Genomic DNA, 14,968 nt, shown 5'->3' on the forward strand with positions numbered 1-14,968 from the left:
TCCGGCTGAGCACTTTGCAGGTCCGGTTTTGTTTCTCAGTCCGGCCCTGCCCAGGATGCTTGTTTCCGGTCCAAGGAGGACCTGGATTGGCAGTTCGGTCTGGGCTGTTCCAATGAAGCACAGGGTCAAGACTGATTTGCATACAGCTGGGTCTAAACTGGGGTGGTATGGTGAGCAAAAGAATGATGGATTTAACCCAGATCTCTTGACTGGGGTGAATGTATGATTTGTTCAGCATTCCGTCCATCACTTGTTGTGTAGCACTTTTTTGCCCTAAGTGGGATGGGTATGCCCAGACGTAGGTCCCTTGCTCACTTTGCACTGGATTCCAGCTAGCCTGGTTGATGAAGGGTAATACCCAGAAACTGGTCCCAGGATCAGGGCCGGACTGGCCGTAGCGGGCACCGGGCAATCCCTCAGTGCGCCGCACGGGTGGGGCGGTTTGGGGCCCCTGGGGCAGTTTTTGTTACAGGGCCGTTTTGCAGCATAGCTGCAAAATATGCCCTGTAACAAAATCGGCCGAAAACCGGCCCTGGCAAAGCGCTCGGAGGCACCCACAACCCCCCGGGGGGAGGGGGTCCGGCTGAGCACTTTGCAGGTCCGGTTTTGTTTCTCAGTCCGGCCCTGCCCAGGATGCTTGTTTCCGGTCCAAGGAGGACCTGGATTGGCAGTTCGGTCTGGGCTGTTCCAATGAAGCACAGGGTCAAGACTGATTTGCATACAGCTGGGTCTAAACTGGGGTGGTATGGTGAGCAAAAGAATGATGGATTTAACCCAGATCTCTTGACTGGGAGTGAATGTATGATTAATTCTGCATTCCGTCCATCATTTGTTTACAAGCACAGAATGAAACGAAAGGCCGATTAAGGCGGGCCTGAGAGGGAGGGCAGTGGCAAGTGGAAGACATTTTTTAAAACTACGTAATTTGTGGATTGGGTGGATCCACCTCAAATGTGTTAAGTTCTGGGACAAGGTTGGGTAACTGAAGTAATGAAGGTCACCAGTAAGTAATCTGCGCACTTGTCGACTTCCTGCCTTTAAATCTCATATTTGAATGTTACGAACAGTAGTTAAGTTCTAATCCTGGCTTTTCCTCTACGTTCCCCCCAACCGTGTGTGATCTTATACAGTTCATCTCCCTTGACTTCAGTACTGTAACTGTTACATCAGCTAAAAGCCTGCGTTCTTAAAAAACGATGTAATCTGCCCATTTCTGTTTACAACCATTGCCCGACAGAGAATGCCGAGCCATACAACGGTATTTGAAATTAGCACCGAATACAAACATGCTGTCAGGCTCAGCCTAACCCAGTCTTTCAGTGCAGCATGCTTATTCCTACACCATATATTAATGCGAGGACAAGATGGGGTGTCAAATAAACAACAGAGCTGTTGTGGATGACATTCAATCTCAACGTTCACCGGCTTATTCACTTGCTCCTTCACTTAAGCACAAATGTGGTTGAGAATCGACCTAGTTCGAAAACCCTGCCTCAAGAAACACCCCAGTGCTCCTAATGTGGGTAAACAGCCTGAATAAGGATTTGTTTAACAACGAGTCGTGGCCTTAACAACGATTCATAAACAACGGCCTGCAACTGAACCACGACCTCCTCAACAACTACTTCATTAAACTATGAGGGCCTGAACAACGACTTTTAACACACACAAACTTTAATAAATGTAAAGAACACTTCGAATGAAAACTAGATAGTTTTAATTTACCTTGTGAGTCCAGTAGATGGCACTGTAGGATTGTTTTCAAAGGATGTTTTTATGCTGATGTGTTTTTTTAATCGCTAGTTTAAATAGTGCATTTGGTTTTCTTTTCCGTTTGATATGGCGCCAATTAAGTTAGCATTCTAATTATGACCACTTTCACACCCCTTCTTCACAGTGTCATTCTGTGTGATCTCTGGAATTTTGCACGTTTTATTCAGAATCTATTACTCAGTGCTCAAAAATAAAGTAAGTTGATGTGGCCTGCTGCATCAAGCAGCTAATGGAATATATATTATCATTTTAAGAACAGACCACCCGGCACTAACGCTTTTTTTTAATTTGATTCTAGCAGGTTTTTTTTCATCACTAACATTCGCCCTTTTCGCAGGTTTCATTACTTTCTTTTCCCCTATTCTTCACTCTTTTCAACCATTATTTCTGTAGCTCTAGGATGGGCTCCGCTATGGGTATTTTCATGTTTGATGACAACATCTTAAAACAACGTGGCCCAGTTCGCAAAGTGAATATAGATTTTCCTTGATCAAACATCAATACCAGCAATATTTGTCTTTAATTCAAGGCTGGATATTAACAGTTAGTAGCATTGTAGAAAATGTAATTGAAATCTGAGGTAAGTGTCTACGTGTAAATATTAGTATAGTTAGAAAAGAAAAACACTGTAAGAGTGGCATTTTCAAAGATAGAAGGTTTTCATTTCCACCAGTTATAAAATATGGGTAGATTCGGTTTGTATGTCAATAGACATTTTTTCGTAGTTCAGTTAAGTTGTGGTTCAGTACTTAGTGGTTAGCATTTGGGGGTTGTTTCAGTGTTTAGCCTTCGTGGTTTAGGCACTCGTGATTTCATAGGGTGGTTGTTTAATCATACAACCCCTAATGTGTGCTGGACCGGTCACCCACGTAACAAAAATTACAAAGTAGTCCAGAAATAGATGACAATGGCAACTGCGTATGCTTAAAAAGTAGTTGGGTGGTGCGCTAGGGGAGGGCTAAACACTGGAAGAGGCAGGACTTATGCATGGCCTTCACAAATTGGTAGGATTAAAAATGGGGTAATACTGGTGTCAGCAAATGGCAAGCCGATGGGCGGGGCTGTAAGGCCAGAAGTAGATACTGCATTTCTCGGTTCGAGAGAGGGCATGCACGCTGTCTAGAGACGATACCTAGCAAGGAGTGATAAACCCACAGAACACAGTGCGATAGCCAATCTCGCTTGAGAATTATCGTTATTCGTCAATGCCCTACTAAAGGCCTGAGTCTGCTTAGGCTTAGAAGAAACAGGCACAAAATGAACTTACTCAGTTGGTTAATTTTAAAGATATGGAATGGGATGTGAAGAAAAATCAGACAGGACTTTGTGTGTCTGTCTTTTTTATGTTGAAGTCTTCCCTCATTGCACAAACTCCAATTTTTAGGAGGAAGGGGAGTGTTTCGGTTTCTTGTGCTTTTGTCATTGAGAATGGCATCTTCACTCTTCCCTGTGTGAACAGATAAAAGAAAGAGTAATTGGCCTTGGGAAGGAACTGAGGGCCTGATTTATATATTGGCAGACAGGGTACTTGTGGGGAATTGGATTACTGGTTGAGATGGTGATACTCAAGCAGTAACCACAATTCCTGTCAGGGTGAAGACACAAGCAAACTCCAAATCTGTACTTAAAACTTTTGTAGCTTGGCACAAAAGCAGTCAGCCGTAACTTAGTGGCAATGTGTAAAGTATTTATGCAGCAATTCAAACAGCAATAAAGTGAAAACACAAGACAGAAAATTCCCACACCAATTTTGAAAAATGCACTAAAATATACAAATTATTTGACACCAAAACGAAATCAAAATCCAACCAGTATCAATGAAGATATCCAGTTTTAAAACTTTTAGTAAAAATAGCACCTAAAAGTACAAAGCTCCAACTGTGGTTATCTGGTTGCACGGGACTGGATACTGAGACCAAGTTAGGCCAGCTGAACAAATTATCTTAGATCCTGGTTGCGGAGTGTTGTAAGGTCCTGCACCCGGAATGCATCATGCAGGAGCGGTTCAGGGCTGCGATGTCAAGGTCCTGCATCGAGGGTGCCTCCCGCAACGGCGGTTCTGATGAACTGCGGAGCTGCGATGCAAGATCCTGAGGCGAGAATGCATTATGCAGCAGCAGTTCCGAGAAGCTGGAGGGCGGTAATGTGAGGTCCTTTTTCGAGGATAGATAGCACAGCGGCGGCTCCGAGGAGTGGTAAGACTGGTCCTACGTTGATGTGTCGCACAGTGGCGGTTCAGAGTAGCTGCGGGCTGTGATGCAAGGTCGTGCGTTGAGGATGCAGCGGTTTCAAAGAGCTGTGAGGTCCTGCATCTGGGATGCGTTCAGCAGTGGCTGTTCTGATGCGAAGCTGTGAGGCAATGCATCACGCTGTGTCGGTTCTACTTGGACCACAGCTTGGCTTGTAGAGCACCTTTAGTCCCACTTTCAAGTGCCCTGTGTTGGTACAAGAAGATGCCAACTTTCTAAAAGTGTAATTTTCAGAACTGTGAATCAAAATCCAACTTTACCATTAAAGAGGGTTTAAAATTACAATACTTCAGACACCAACCTCAACATTCCTACCTACTGCCAATTGAAGGTTATCACTTATAACCCAGTGTTATCCTATGGGACAGGCAGGCCTCGCAGTAGTGAAAAACAAATTTAAAAGTTCAAATATTAAAAAGCTAGCAGCAAGAAAGACTGGGCTAACATTATTCTGCTTGAGTTTTGTTTTTTAGGGATGTCACCAAAATATTGTTTTTTCTTCCTTGTGCTTTTTTCAGTTTTGTGGTCTTTGGTCTAAAGATGCAGGGTTTAGAAGCATGTTTTAGGTCTTGTTTAATTATTTTATAAACAGTAGAGGACCAGGAAATATCAAAATTATATTTGATATTTTGCCTGCTTTTGATTCTTTCACTGATAGGTAAAATGGCTGGTTTCACGCGAATCTTTCTCAATATGCGCCATCACATTTACCGACAGACAATGGGTAAAACCCTTGATACATCAGCCCCCAGTTTCTAGTGAGCCAGTATTGATAGTAAGTGAATTGCCACATTTGGCTTTAAACATTCAATGCAAGGTATAGTGACAAGTATATGTAAAAAGAGTGATATTAAAAGCATCTGGGATACTGGTGAAAACATGACAGGATGGAACATAGAACACAGTGTCATTTGGAATGCTGCTGCAAAAAGGTTCTTTCCAAGTTCAACAAAGAATATTGTTTGTATTTGCAGTGATTCAGCTATGTATATGAAAATGTTGTGTGATGACCTGTCAAAATCGATACCTGAGCTGAAGTGCTTCCCTGTAAGAGATCCTTGCAACTTGTTAGATGTTATGCTGAAAGCATCTTTACAGTCTTCAGAGTTAATGAAGAATGCTATTGACTTTTAGTCCATTCTGGTACACTGTTTTGTTATGCGCGGGAACTTAAACGCAAATATTTCTCATTTTGTGCTTTGTGTGGCATCAAAAGAAAGAGTCATCTCAACTTTGTCACTTAGCTGATGGTTCTCAGTACAAGGGGCTGTGAATACTATATTAACCAAGTGGCAACCATTTACAGAATTTTGCTGAGTGATGACACCAAAGGCAAGAAATGTAAGGATCTTTGGACGCATATTGATAGTGATGTGAAAAAGGTACACTCTACTGCATGCTTAGATTTTTAAAAGAAAACATAGCTGCTGTAGTGGACATAATTTAAAAAAATGGAGTCTGCCAATACCCTTGTCTGCCAAGTGTTCAGCATAATTGGTGTAGATGTGAAACATCTCCTTGAGGGTAGGTTGGGCGACACCTTTAGTGAGTTTGGCACTGCAACATGTTCCATGTTAGAGTGCTTGCCACATGGTAATCATAGCAATGCTGAAGAGCAATTCAGGAACTTTTATTTTATAATGTATGAGAAATGGCTTGCAATGAAGCATAGAAATGTCCCTTCACCAACCATGGCATTTGAAGTCAATGAAACCTCACTGTGGTACTCTGTACATGTTCTAGATCCCTTCCGTAAAGGGGAATTTTCGCCATAGTTTCAAAAGTGCTGCTTCATATTTGACCGCTTCAACAATTCTGAGAGTATAAGCGCCCAGTTCAACGCATATGATGCAGAACCTGCCCAGACAATCTTCAAGTGCACCAGTATTGGCTTGGAAAGCTTTGTCAGTGGCTAGAGTTAGCAAATTGTGTACTGGCTGTTTTGGTGTTGCCCGACTCAAGTGCCAATGTTATGAGGGCCTTTTCAAAGAAAAAAGTTTACATGGGACGGAAAAAGCGAGCGGACATGACCAAAGACTCACTGAAGAAGTATTGTATGGTGTACTGCAATAAGTTTGATTTGCTAAAGTGTATGCAATAATAAAAACAAAATGTTCCAGAAACACCGGAAAAACACTTTCTGTTGTTTTTTACGGCGCGAAAATGAGTACCCACTGATATGCACTGTTTTTTTAAGGTTTTAAAATCACTTAAAAACACTGAAAAAACCCTACCAGAATTTACCAAAAATAGAAACTGAAAAATGTAAATGTAATTGGAAAACAAAGTTTGGAATCGCACATGGCGGTTGATACCTGCCACAAGCCTTCATATAATGGAAATGATTCTTGTTTGGAGACAGTTTAGTTAGAGTATTCTCAAACATACTCATTGTTTTTTTTTGTGCTGCTGTTTGATTCTGATTCATGAAAGCCTACATTTAATTTATAGACCCTGGGTACATGTAGTACCAATTTGCTAGGAACATACAGGTAAATTAATTGTGCTAATGTTTTGGGGAGTGAACACACGCATTTTAGCACTGAAGGAGTAAGGGAAAACGTTTGGGGGAAGACCACCGTAAGGTTGACATGTCTAACAGTAGTTTGTTGCAACATCGAGGGAGTTCCCTCCCTGCCAGTATAGAGATCCACCCGCCAAATGTAATTGGCAGAAGACCTTAAGTTTGGCCACTCCGCATCAACTGTGGCCAAACTTCTCTGACAGAGCAAGCGCCGTTGGAAAAATGGCTAAATGTCAGCCCATCCAATCAGAATAAGATGACAAATAGTCTTTTTTTTTTTTACTGTCCGCACACCAGTCAAACCTTGGTGGTGAGGGACATTAAAAAGCAAATAATGCCCCTCTTGCCATGGGAGATGTCTCCCATGATGAGGGGAAACTTACTTTTTTATTTTCTAAAAAATATCATGCTTTGGGAATTTCTTTCTCAAAATAAAAATGTGAAAACTGTTTGGTGCCACAGCCTTGCAACAAACAGTGATATGCATTCACAGGATCCACTGTTGCTGCAGTTCCTCCCACTGCGTTATCAATGACTCCCCGCTTGTTGGTCATCTATAAATTTAACAAGCTTCTCGTCCAACATGGGGATGGAGTCATTTACTCAGTCGCCATGGTGGAACGGCAGGCTGACTTATAACATTTAAATTGGGCCCTGAGACTTAGACCAGTGCTTATGAACAGCCACAAAATGGTTTGACTCCTTCTTACTGTATGACACCACAAAGGTTACAGGCACCTGCATCACGTGGGCCTAGATACCACCTACTTATTCATTTCAGTTAGAAACAGAAATGTATCTCCTGATTTCATGAAAATATGAAGCTGGTAGATAAGGAAATGTTGCTGGTTTGAAACTTCATGTGCATGATTGGAATAAAATAAAATACAATAAAATAAAATACAGAGCAATGGCTTGGCAAGCTCCGGATTCCAACATCTATTACGTATGGAAAAGAGGTACTAACCCCACATTTTCCCCTTACTGATTGACGGATCCTTGCCCCATGCCACCAATCAGGGCAAGGTTAGGGGAGGTATTACTTCAAATAATGTACGGATCTATTCAGCAGCCAGCAGAAACGTCACCGCAAAGTGTTCCAGTTAGCTAAAATATCAAACTCCAAAAGCATGTATTATTGCTGAGACCAGGTGCCCTCCAACTCCAATGATTAGTTTGGAAATATACAGAAAGTGCATTTTAATAGCTCCTCCTCTGAATTTTAGTCCTTGACAAGATGGGACTCTCGCAATTAATTGTCAAATGACCTGTTTAGCTGGCCCTTTCAGAATATAAGACACCTTTTGCGACATCAGTCACTGTGCACATTTGCGTACATCTTTGTGAATAGGTCCAATTGTGTTTACTTGAATAGAAAAATTAAGTTGCAAACAATTAGCATTTCTTAAAGTGGTAAACCACACCAGGAATTTAGGGAGAGAAAAGAATGTACTGTGTGAAGAAATGTAGCGAAAGTAAAAGTAGGCAACTTCAAAGAAAACAGTGTGTATTGTGTTGAACCATGATCAAATACAAACCAGACCAATACACACATTGAAGAATTACACTGCTTAGTCAATCGTGTTTTGCATACATTTTGTGAAAAGGATTGACGCCTCATTGTTCTTTCACTGAGTTACCAGCATTATTATAAACTGTAAAGAAATGTTTCCATAGTAAAGTTCTGACTTCTTACAATCCCTACTGCTATTACCAATGTTCCTCAGTTTCACACACACCTTCTTCTGCATTTCCTCCCGATCTTTTTGGTACATCCGTATTAATTCCTGATGCTTTTGTTTCTCAATGTCTAATTCAATCATTGCCTCTTCTTTCAGTCGAGAGGTGAGCTCAGCAATTTCCGAGGAATGTGCTGCTCGTTGTTTATTGAGTTCAGATTCCATCTGTTAGATAAAAGATAAGACAAACACAATATTTCCATGTGCATGATATTGAAATATTCCACCTACTCCAAGTCTTAGTGGACTATGTTGTAACTCCATGGTGCCAGTCTCAATAAATACCCTAATTAGATAAATAAAAGCGATATAAACATAATAAGTAATACTTTACACACTGTTAGAAATGGGATTTTTGGTAGGCTAGGGCATGTTCCAAAGCTGGGCAGAAACCACCACTCTAGTCAGGATAAGGGAGTTAAACTCCTAAAATAACCCCTGCTCACCCCCTTGGTAGCTTGGCTTATTTTAGACGTAGTGTGTAAAGCATTTGCACCTAACCAACAGTAATACAGAGTAAGTACTACAAAAGGACACCACACCAGTTTAGAAAAATATCCAATATTATTATATACAGACAAGACCAAAAATGATAAAAATCCACAATACAGTACGTAGAAATCTTCGGTTATCAAAATATGCTTGAAAAACAGTTCCTTGATGTTGATAGCTCTTCCTGGGGCTATCACGGCGTTGTGAGCAAACAAATCTAAACAGTTCTGGCTGACTGCGGGGTCGTGGGCCAGCTACGGTGTAGGGAAGACCCGCAAACAGTACCTTTTAGAAATGCAGGGCATCAGTGATCTGCCATTGAGCTTCCGCAAGCACGACATCGGCAGGCGTCTGCTCAGGAGTCATCGGGCCCTCGAAGTCACACGCGTTGCAGATCGAACTCCTCTCTGTTGAAGTCAGGAGGGCTGATGTCGACAAGCGTTGGGTGCTACGGTGCGAAGTGCAGTAGTGCGACCCTCAGGTCGCGTTGTGAGCAGCGGCTCGGTGGCGGCCTCAGATGGCGTCGTTCGTGAGACCAGGGTCATGCTGCATAGGGAATGTGGTGCTCGTCGCAGTGATGGCAGGTTGCGGTGCAAGCAGCGGCGTCATCGTTGCTGAAGCGCTGAAGGCGGCTGATGAACTGGAGTCGATGGCGCCGGTACGCCAAGGCTGCAGTACGGGATGAGGGCGTTGCGTCGTGTAACTTTACGAGCGATGCCCTCCAACCATGGTGCAAGCAGCGGCATAGTTTTTGGCGTGGAGCGGCGATGTTGGGGATACCAAGGTGTCGTCGTGAAGTGAGGCGGTGCGGAGTGCAGTGCCCACAAGTCGCGGTGCAAACAGCGGCTCAGTGGCGGCATCAGCAGGCGGCATCGGTGAGACCAGGGTCGCGGTGAGGCCTTGTGGTGGGCCCTCTGTGGTGCCTTCAGGACACGTAGTCGGCAGCGGTGTTGGCAGTGGCATTGTAGATGGCGTTGGGTTGCTTTTTCTTCTGTTGCAGCACAAAACACACAGTCCCCAGTGCTGAGGGCAGAAGAACTTGAAGTCTTTGCTAATCCTGAGACTTCTTGAACAGGGGGCAAGCTCTACCTCAAACACTTGGAGAAACTCACAAAAGTAGATTGCAGAAAGTTCAGTCCAGTCCTTTCACTGCCCAAGACATAAGCAGCCACTGCTGGCCAACACAGTAAAGTGGTAGTCCCTACCCACAGCTTCTCCAGCTGTTCTTCTTGGCAGTCTTCTTGGTCCACAAGAGTTCTAAAATTCAGGGGTCTAGGCCCCAATATTGATATCCAAAAATCCTTTGATCTCTTAGGCAGAGAGTGTCTGTGTCCAGCCAGAACCAGTTCTGCCTTCTCTGGTGTGACTTCCTGGCAGGAGGTGGAGACGGCGTGGTCAGAGGCAGACAAGGCCCTTTGAGGTGCAAGGAAATCTCCTCCCCCTTCCCCAATTGTAGCCCAGGTCTATTCAAGCCTTTCCTGACCCACCTAGACAATCTGGAGCCACTCAGGCTCCCCAGCCTTCTGTCATCCAAAACCCAGACAGGCAATCCACATTCCAGCAGAGGCACACGGGATGACTGATCAAGAAAATACCTACTTTCTAAAAGCAGTATTTTCAAACACAGAATGTAAAAATTACCTTCACTAAAATATGCATCTTTGGATTCTGAGTTCAGGCATACTAAACTTTATTTTCCTACCTAATTACCCAGGCCAGTTATGTTTATAAGATGTTATAAACAAACTCCCCATTCTGTCCTGTGGGGAACAGGTAGCCTTGCAATAGCAAAAAACGACATTGGCCATAATTCACTATCAGGAATTGCCACACTCACCAGGGCATGTCCTACCTTTCACACAGACTGCACCCGGCCAACAGGGGTACCTTGGGCCTACCTTAGGGGTGGCTGACATGTAAGAAAAGAGAAGGTGAGGGACTGGCAAGTGTGTGCACTGGCCAAGTCAACATGGCAGTTACAAACTGCGCGCAGACTCCACAATGGCGGGTCTGAGTTACCTTTTCAGGGCTACTCACGTGGGTGGTACAATCAGTGCTGCAGGCCCCCTAGTAGCATTTGATTCACAGGCCCGGACACACTCAGTGCACTTTCCTAGGGACTAACAAGTAAATCAAATATACAATCATGGAAACACCAATCGATAACACAATTTACCACAGGAGCACTTGCACTTTACCACTGATCAGCAGTGAGAAAGGTGCGCAGAACCACTATGCCAGCAAAAACATAGTCATAACCGAGAGGTCAGAGAGCAAAAACTCAGGGGAAACATGCCAAAAGATGCCAAGTCTAAAGCACACCCTCTAAATCATGAACTAAACCAGTTACATTAAAACAGACAAGGTAACTTCCAATTTTCCAACTAAATGAAGGTAAATCCAATCCATGATAATGGTGTAAATCTTCTAAAATTCAGAATACCAAAATACGTGGAAGTTTTGTGGGCGGGGTTTACAGAAAAATGCTGTCACTGAATATCTACTGATCAAAGGATTTTTGGGGATACAGTGTAATGTCTTAAAAAAAGTAAACAAAAATAAATCAATACTAACATATTTATAAACAATTAAAATGCTTACTACCTTTTCTAATTTTAATGAATCCCCATTTTACTTCAGTAGTATAACTATTCCATTCTGAAGAGGTGCAGCCAGGACAATTTAGTGAAGTCATACACTTAACACCACTGACTAGACAGTGGTAAAACTATATCCCAACAGGGCTAGAAATGGAGGTAATCAACAGGACCTTAGAACAAATGTTAAATTAAGATCTATTTTAAGGGCCCACTGTAGTGTAAAGTGGATTCTCATAGTTTTGTTTCCTGGTGTCAGGGAAATACAATCACCGGGCCAACCTGCCTCCAGATGATTGAAATGAAGGAGTGCATTAGGCACCTGCTAGATGGCAAAAGTGAATTCAAAGTTACAAAATGACAAAATCCCGTACTAGAGTTGTTCTTGCACCTGCACAGGTGAGAACAAGACACATAAAGCTAATGAGATTTGTAAACATTCTTACAACAAAGGCTCATGTGTTGACCTCTGTAACCCCCTCCCCCCTCCCCACTCCACCCCTTGACTAGATGGGCTGGTACACCACGTAGACACAACATCCAGCTTCCTCAGTAGTGGACACACTCTCATACCATGGCTCTAAAAACACTTCATGCCAAAATGTGTATGGATCCAGGTCAGCAAATGCCAAAGATCATCTCAGGTCTACAAGAAAACTGCAAGAACTCAAGAGGATTCAAGGCATTCATATAACAGACATTCGATAGCGGATTGATGTTGATTTCAATTTGCTACAGGAACCATGGATGGGCATGCATGGACCATGATAACAGGGTCCCCATGTCATGCTTATTCAATTGAAAAAACAGTATCTTCAAAAAATAGCTGGTATTTCCCATCTTATGTTTGCAGACGGACTTGAAATAGAGCAGACGAGTACATCCCACTATACAGAATATATAGGACGTTTTATCGCTAATTTCTTTACTTTTAACCAATTCCACAATTCAAAATATACTGCTCTGGGATTATCATTTGGTGAAAGGCTTGTTTGTAGAAGCATCAGTAGTAAGAATGTACACTTACATTTACTCAAACTAAATGTGTACCTTCTCAATCAAGTGAGGGTGTAGAATCATGGGCCTTTTCAGTAGTATGTAATACAGCACAAACGGCCAGATTCATCATACTAAAATCGTCTCGCAAAGGGCCAGATTCTGAGAATCTGGCCCTTTGCGAGCGCTATTTTTGCATTTGGGATTCATCATCCAAATGCAAAAATCGCTATACTGGAAATCGCTATATTGCGAAGAATTGCATTTAAGGAATCTCAATTAGAGAATCTTTAAATGCTATTCATGAACCTTTTTAAAATTGCGAATTCGGAATATGGGGCCGCTATTTACCGCAAAGTGTAACTTCGTGGTAAATAGCGAAAACTTAGAAAAATGCACTTTAGTGCATTTTTCTAAGTTGTATGATAATGTTACACACACACATGTCCTTTGGACATGTGTGTGCGCAACACCAGTGTACATTTGCATTTCAGGGGTGCTACAGGGTGTCCTTTGGATACCCCGGCACCCTTGAAATCGCTTCCTTATTTGCGATTTGCTAATTGCTAATCGCAAATAAGGAATGACTCCCCATTCATTCCTATGGGCCTTGAGGCCCGTAGGAATGAATGGGAAAGCCATTCCTTATTTGTGATTTGCAATTAGCGAATCGCAAATAAGGAAGCAGTAGAAATCGCAAAATAAATTGCGATTTCTACATGCATCCCGTTTTGCGAGTCTTTAATAGCGATTCCTAATAATTGCTATTAAGGACTCGCAAAAGAGGACAATGATGAATCTGGGGGTAAATGTTTGGGAAAAATGATGAAGGATTTCCCCACTTAAGTACAAAAGTATTGTAATTGAGCTAACCCAGGAAGTCCCTCCCTCAGACGCTGATACCCCTCGGAGGATGATTTCCAAAAGACAAAATTGATTCAGGAATGGTCCATCCTATTCTTAAATACAACTATCTCGCAAATTCCACTAATTTGCAGAAATAAATGGCAAAATGTAGTAGGTATCTTGATTAATTATCAGACTGACTAATAAACAAAGATCTCTGCAGTGGGGTTCCTATGATAGTAGATTAAAAGGCCTTGAGAGTACAGAACTTTGGAGTATGTTTGGCTGAGTCGTATGGAAAATACAATAAAAAAAATGTATGTAAGCATCATCATCATCATAAACTTTATTTAGATCACCAAGATCATAAAAGTACATCACAAATAGATATTTCATATGAAAATACATAAAACATTATAGCAATGGGTCGTAGAAACATATGCAACAAGCATAGGGACCTCGCAGGCAACCGCACTTGAGATACAAATGAATTCGCATTAGCAACAGAAGAAAATATGATGAAAATGTGCTGTCCCGTCCTATTCCATAAATTTATCCAGCACACGAATTAAAAAGAACACACACCTTTGAATCAAAATATACATTAGGTTCGTGGATAGCAGTGGCATTATACATTAAGTTGTCTCGGTATAAAGTGTCCCGTACCATAACCACATGTATCAATCAGTAACCAGGGCTGGCTTTAGGGCAGTGCAACTGGTGCGGCTGCACCGGGCCCTAGGCTGTGGAGGGGACCCTGATCTCAGGGGAGGGTGCTTTATTTAGCAATAACTTATGATTGTAGAGAGGAAAGGCACTTGTGCCTGTGGAAGTGAGAGAATCAGAGGAGGCGGTCATGGGGTGGGGGCGCCAAAAATGATGGTCACATCTGACCGGCCCTGTCAGTAATACAAGCCATTCAGAAAATGGCAACATCCCTTAGACAATTTTCAGTATAAAGAGCTCAGTGCAATTACAGTTTGAATGGGTCAATAACACATGGCGCACAAACAAACTGTATATAAGATCCCTGAGACACCAAAGCAACATAAATTAAATCGAACCAATAGAAAGTGACCGATGCAGTTACAGCTTGTTTCAGTCAATGAGTTGGGGAGGAGACAAAAAAAGTTTCGAAATCCCCAGGTCATTGTTCAATTAGCAATAAAAACATACATTAAAAATGATCTCAGCATAAAGGGCGCGAGTAATTGCATCATAAATACGTCATAGACCACAGGAAGAGATATAATAAAATAGCTCAGGCCCACAGTGAAACCTTTCATCTCTCCAACACATTCGTTAAGGGGACGCTTGCCTTGCAAGCAGAGTTCCTAAAATCCAAAGAGATCGGTAGCAGCATACAATAAATTGTCTCTTTGCGAGGGAGCCCATGTTATTACAAAATAGACCAATGAATGCCCTGGGGAGGGAAACTAACGATTTTGCAATCCCCAGGCCCATATCCCACTTCATTTTGCCCATTAACGTACATGTACTAAAGCGGTACGCTATTAAGTGTGAACATCAATCACTTTCTTTATGCAAGCAAAATAGTTACTTTTCAACGGCAAGGTTACCTCTGAGATTATGTGCCTGACACACACATCTATTCAGGGTGATACACACAACGTTATCTTAAAGCAGTATGTACATGGAAGAGGGCTAAACTTTAGTAAGAGAAGCAACTAACAAGCACCAAACTTATATTTTTTCTCTCATGGGAGAAGATTTTTGTAAGTTAGGGACAAG

General features: G+C 42.4%; 1 protein-coding gene across 1 annotated transcript in view; it reads right to left on the reverse strand.

Moving 5' to 3' along the window:
- The window catches only part of LEKR1 (leucine, glutamate and lysine rich 1), a 635,278-nt gene that overhangs the window by 84,465 nt on the left and 535,845 nt on the right, over positions 1 to 14,968 (reverse strand). The window contains exon 11 of the mRNA XM_078665467.1: positions 8,286 to 8,450. Coding sequence (XP_078521593.1) covers positions 8,286 to 8,450 — 165 coding nt within the window. The remainder of the gene's footprint in view (positions 1 to 8,285; positions 8,451 to 14,968) is intronic.

This window comes from Lissotriton helveticus, chromosome 11 (assembly GCF_964261635.1).
Source record: "Lissotriton helveticus chromosome 11, aLisHel1.1, whole genome shotgun sequence".
NCBI classification, from domain to species: Eukaryota; Metazoa; Chordata; class Amphibia; order Caudata; family Salamandridae; genus Lissotriton; species Lissotriton helveticus.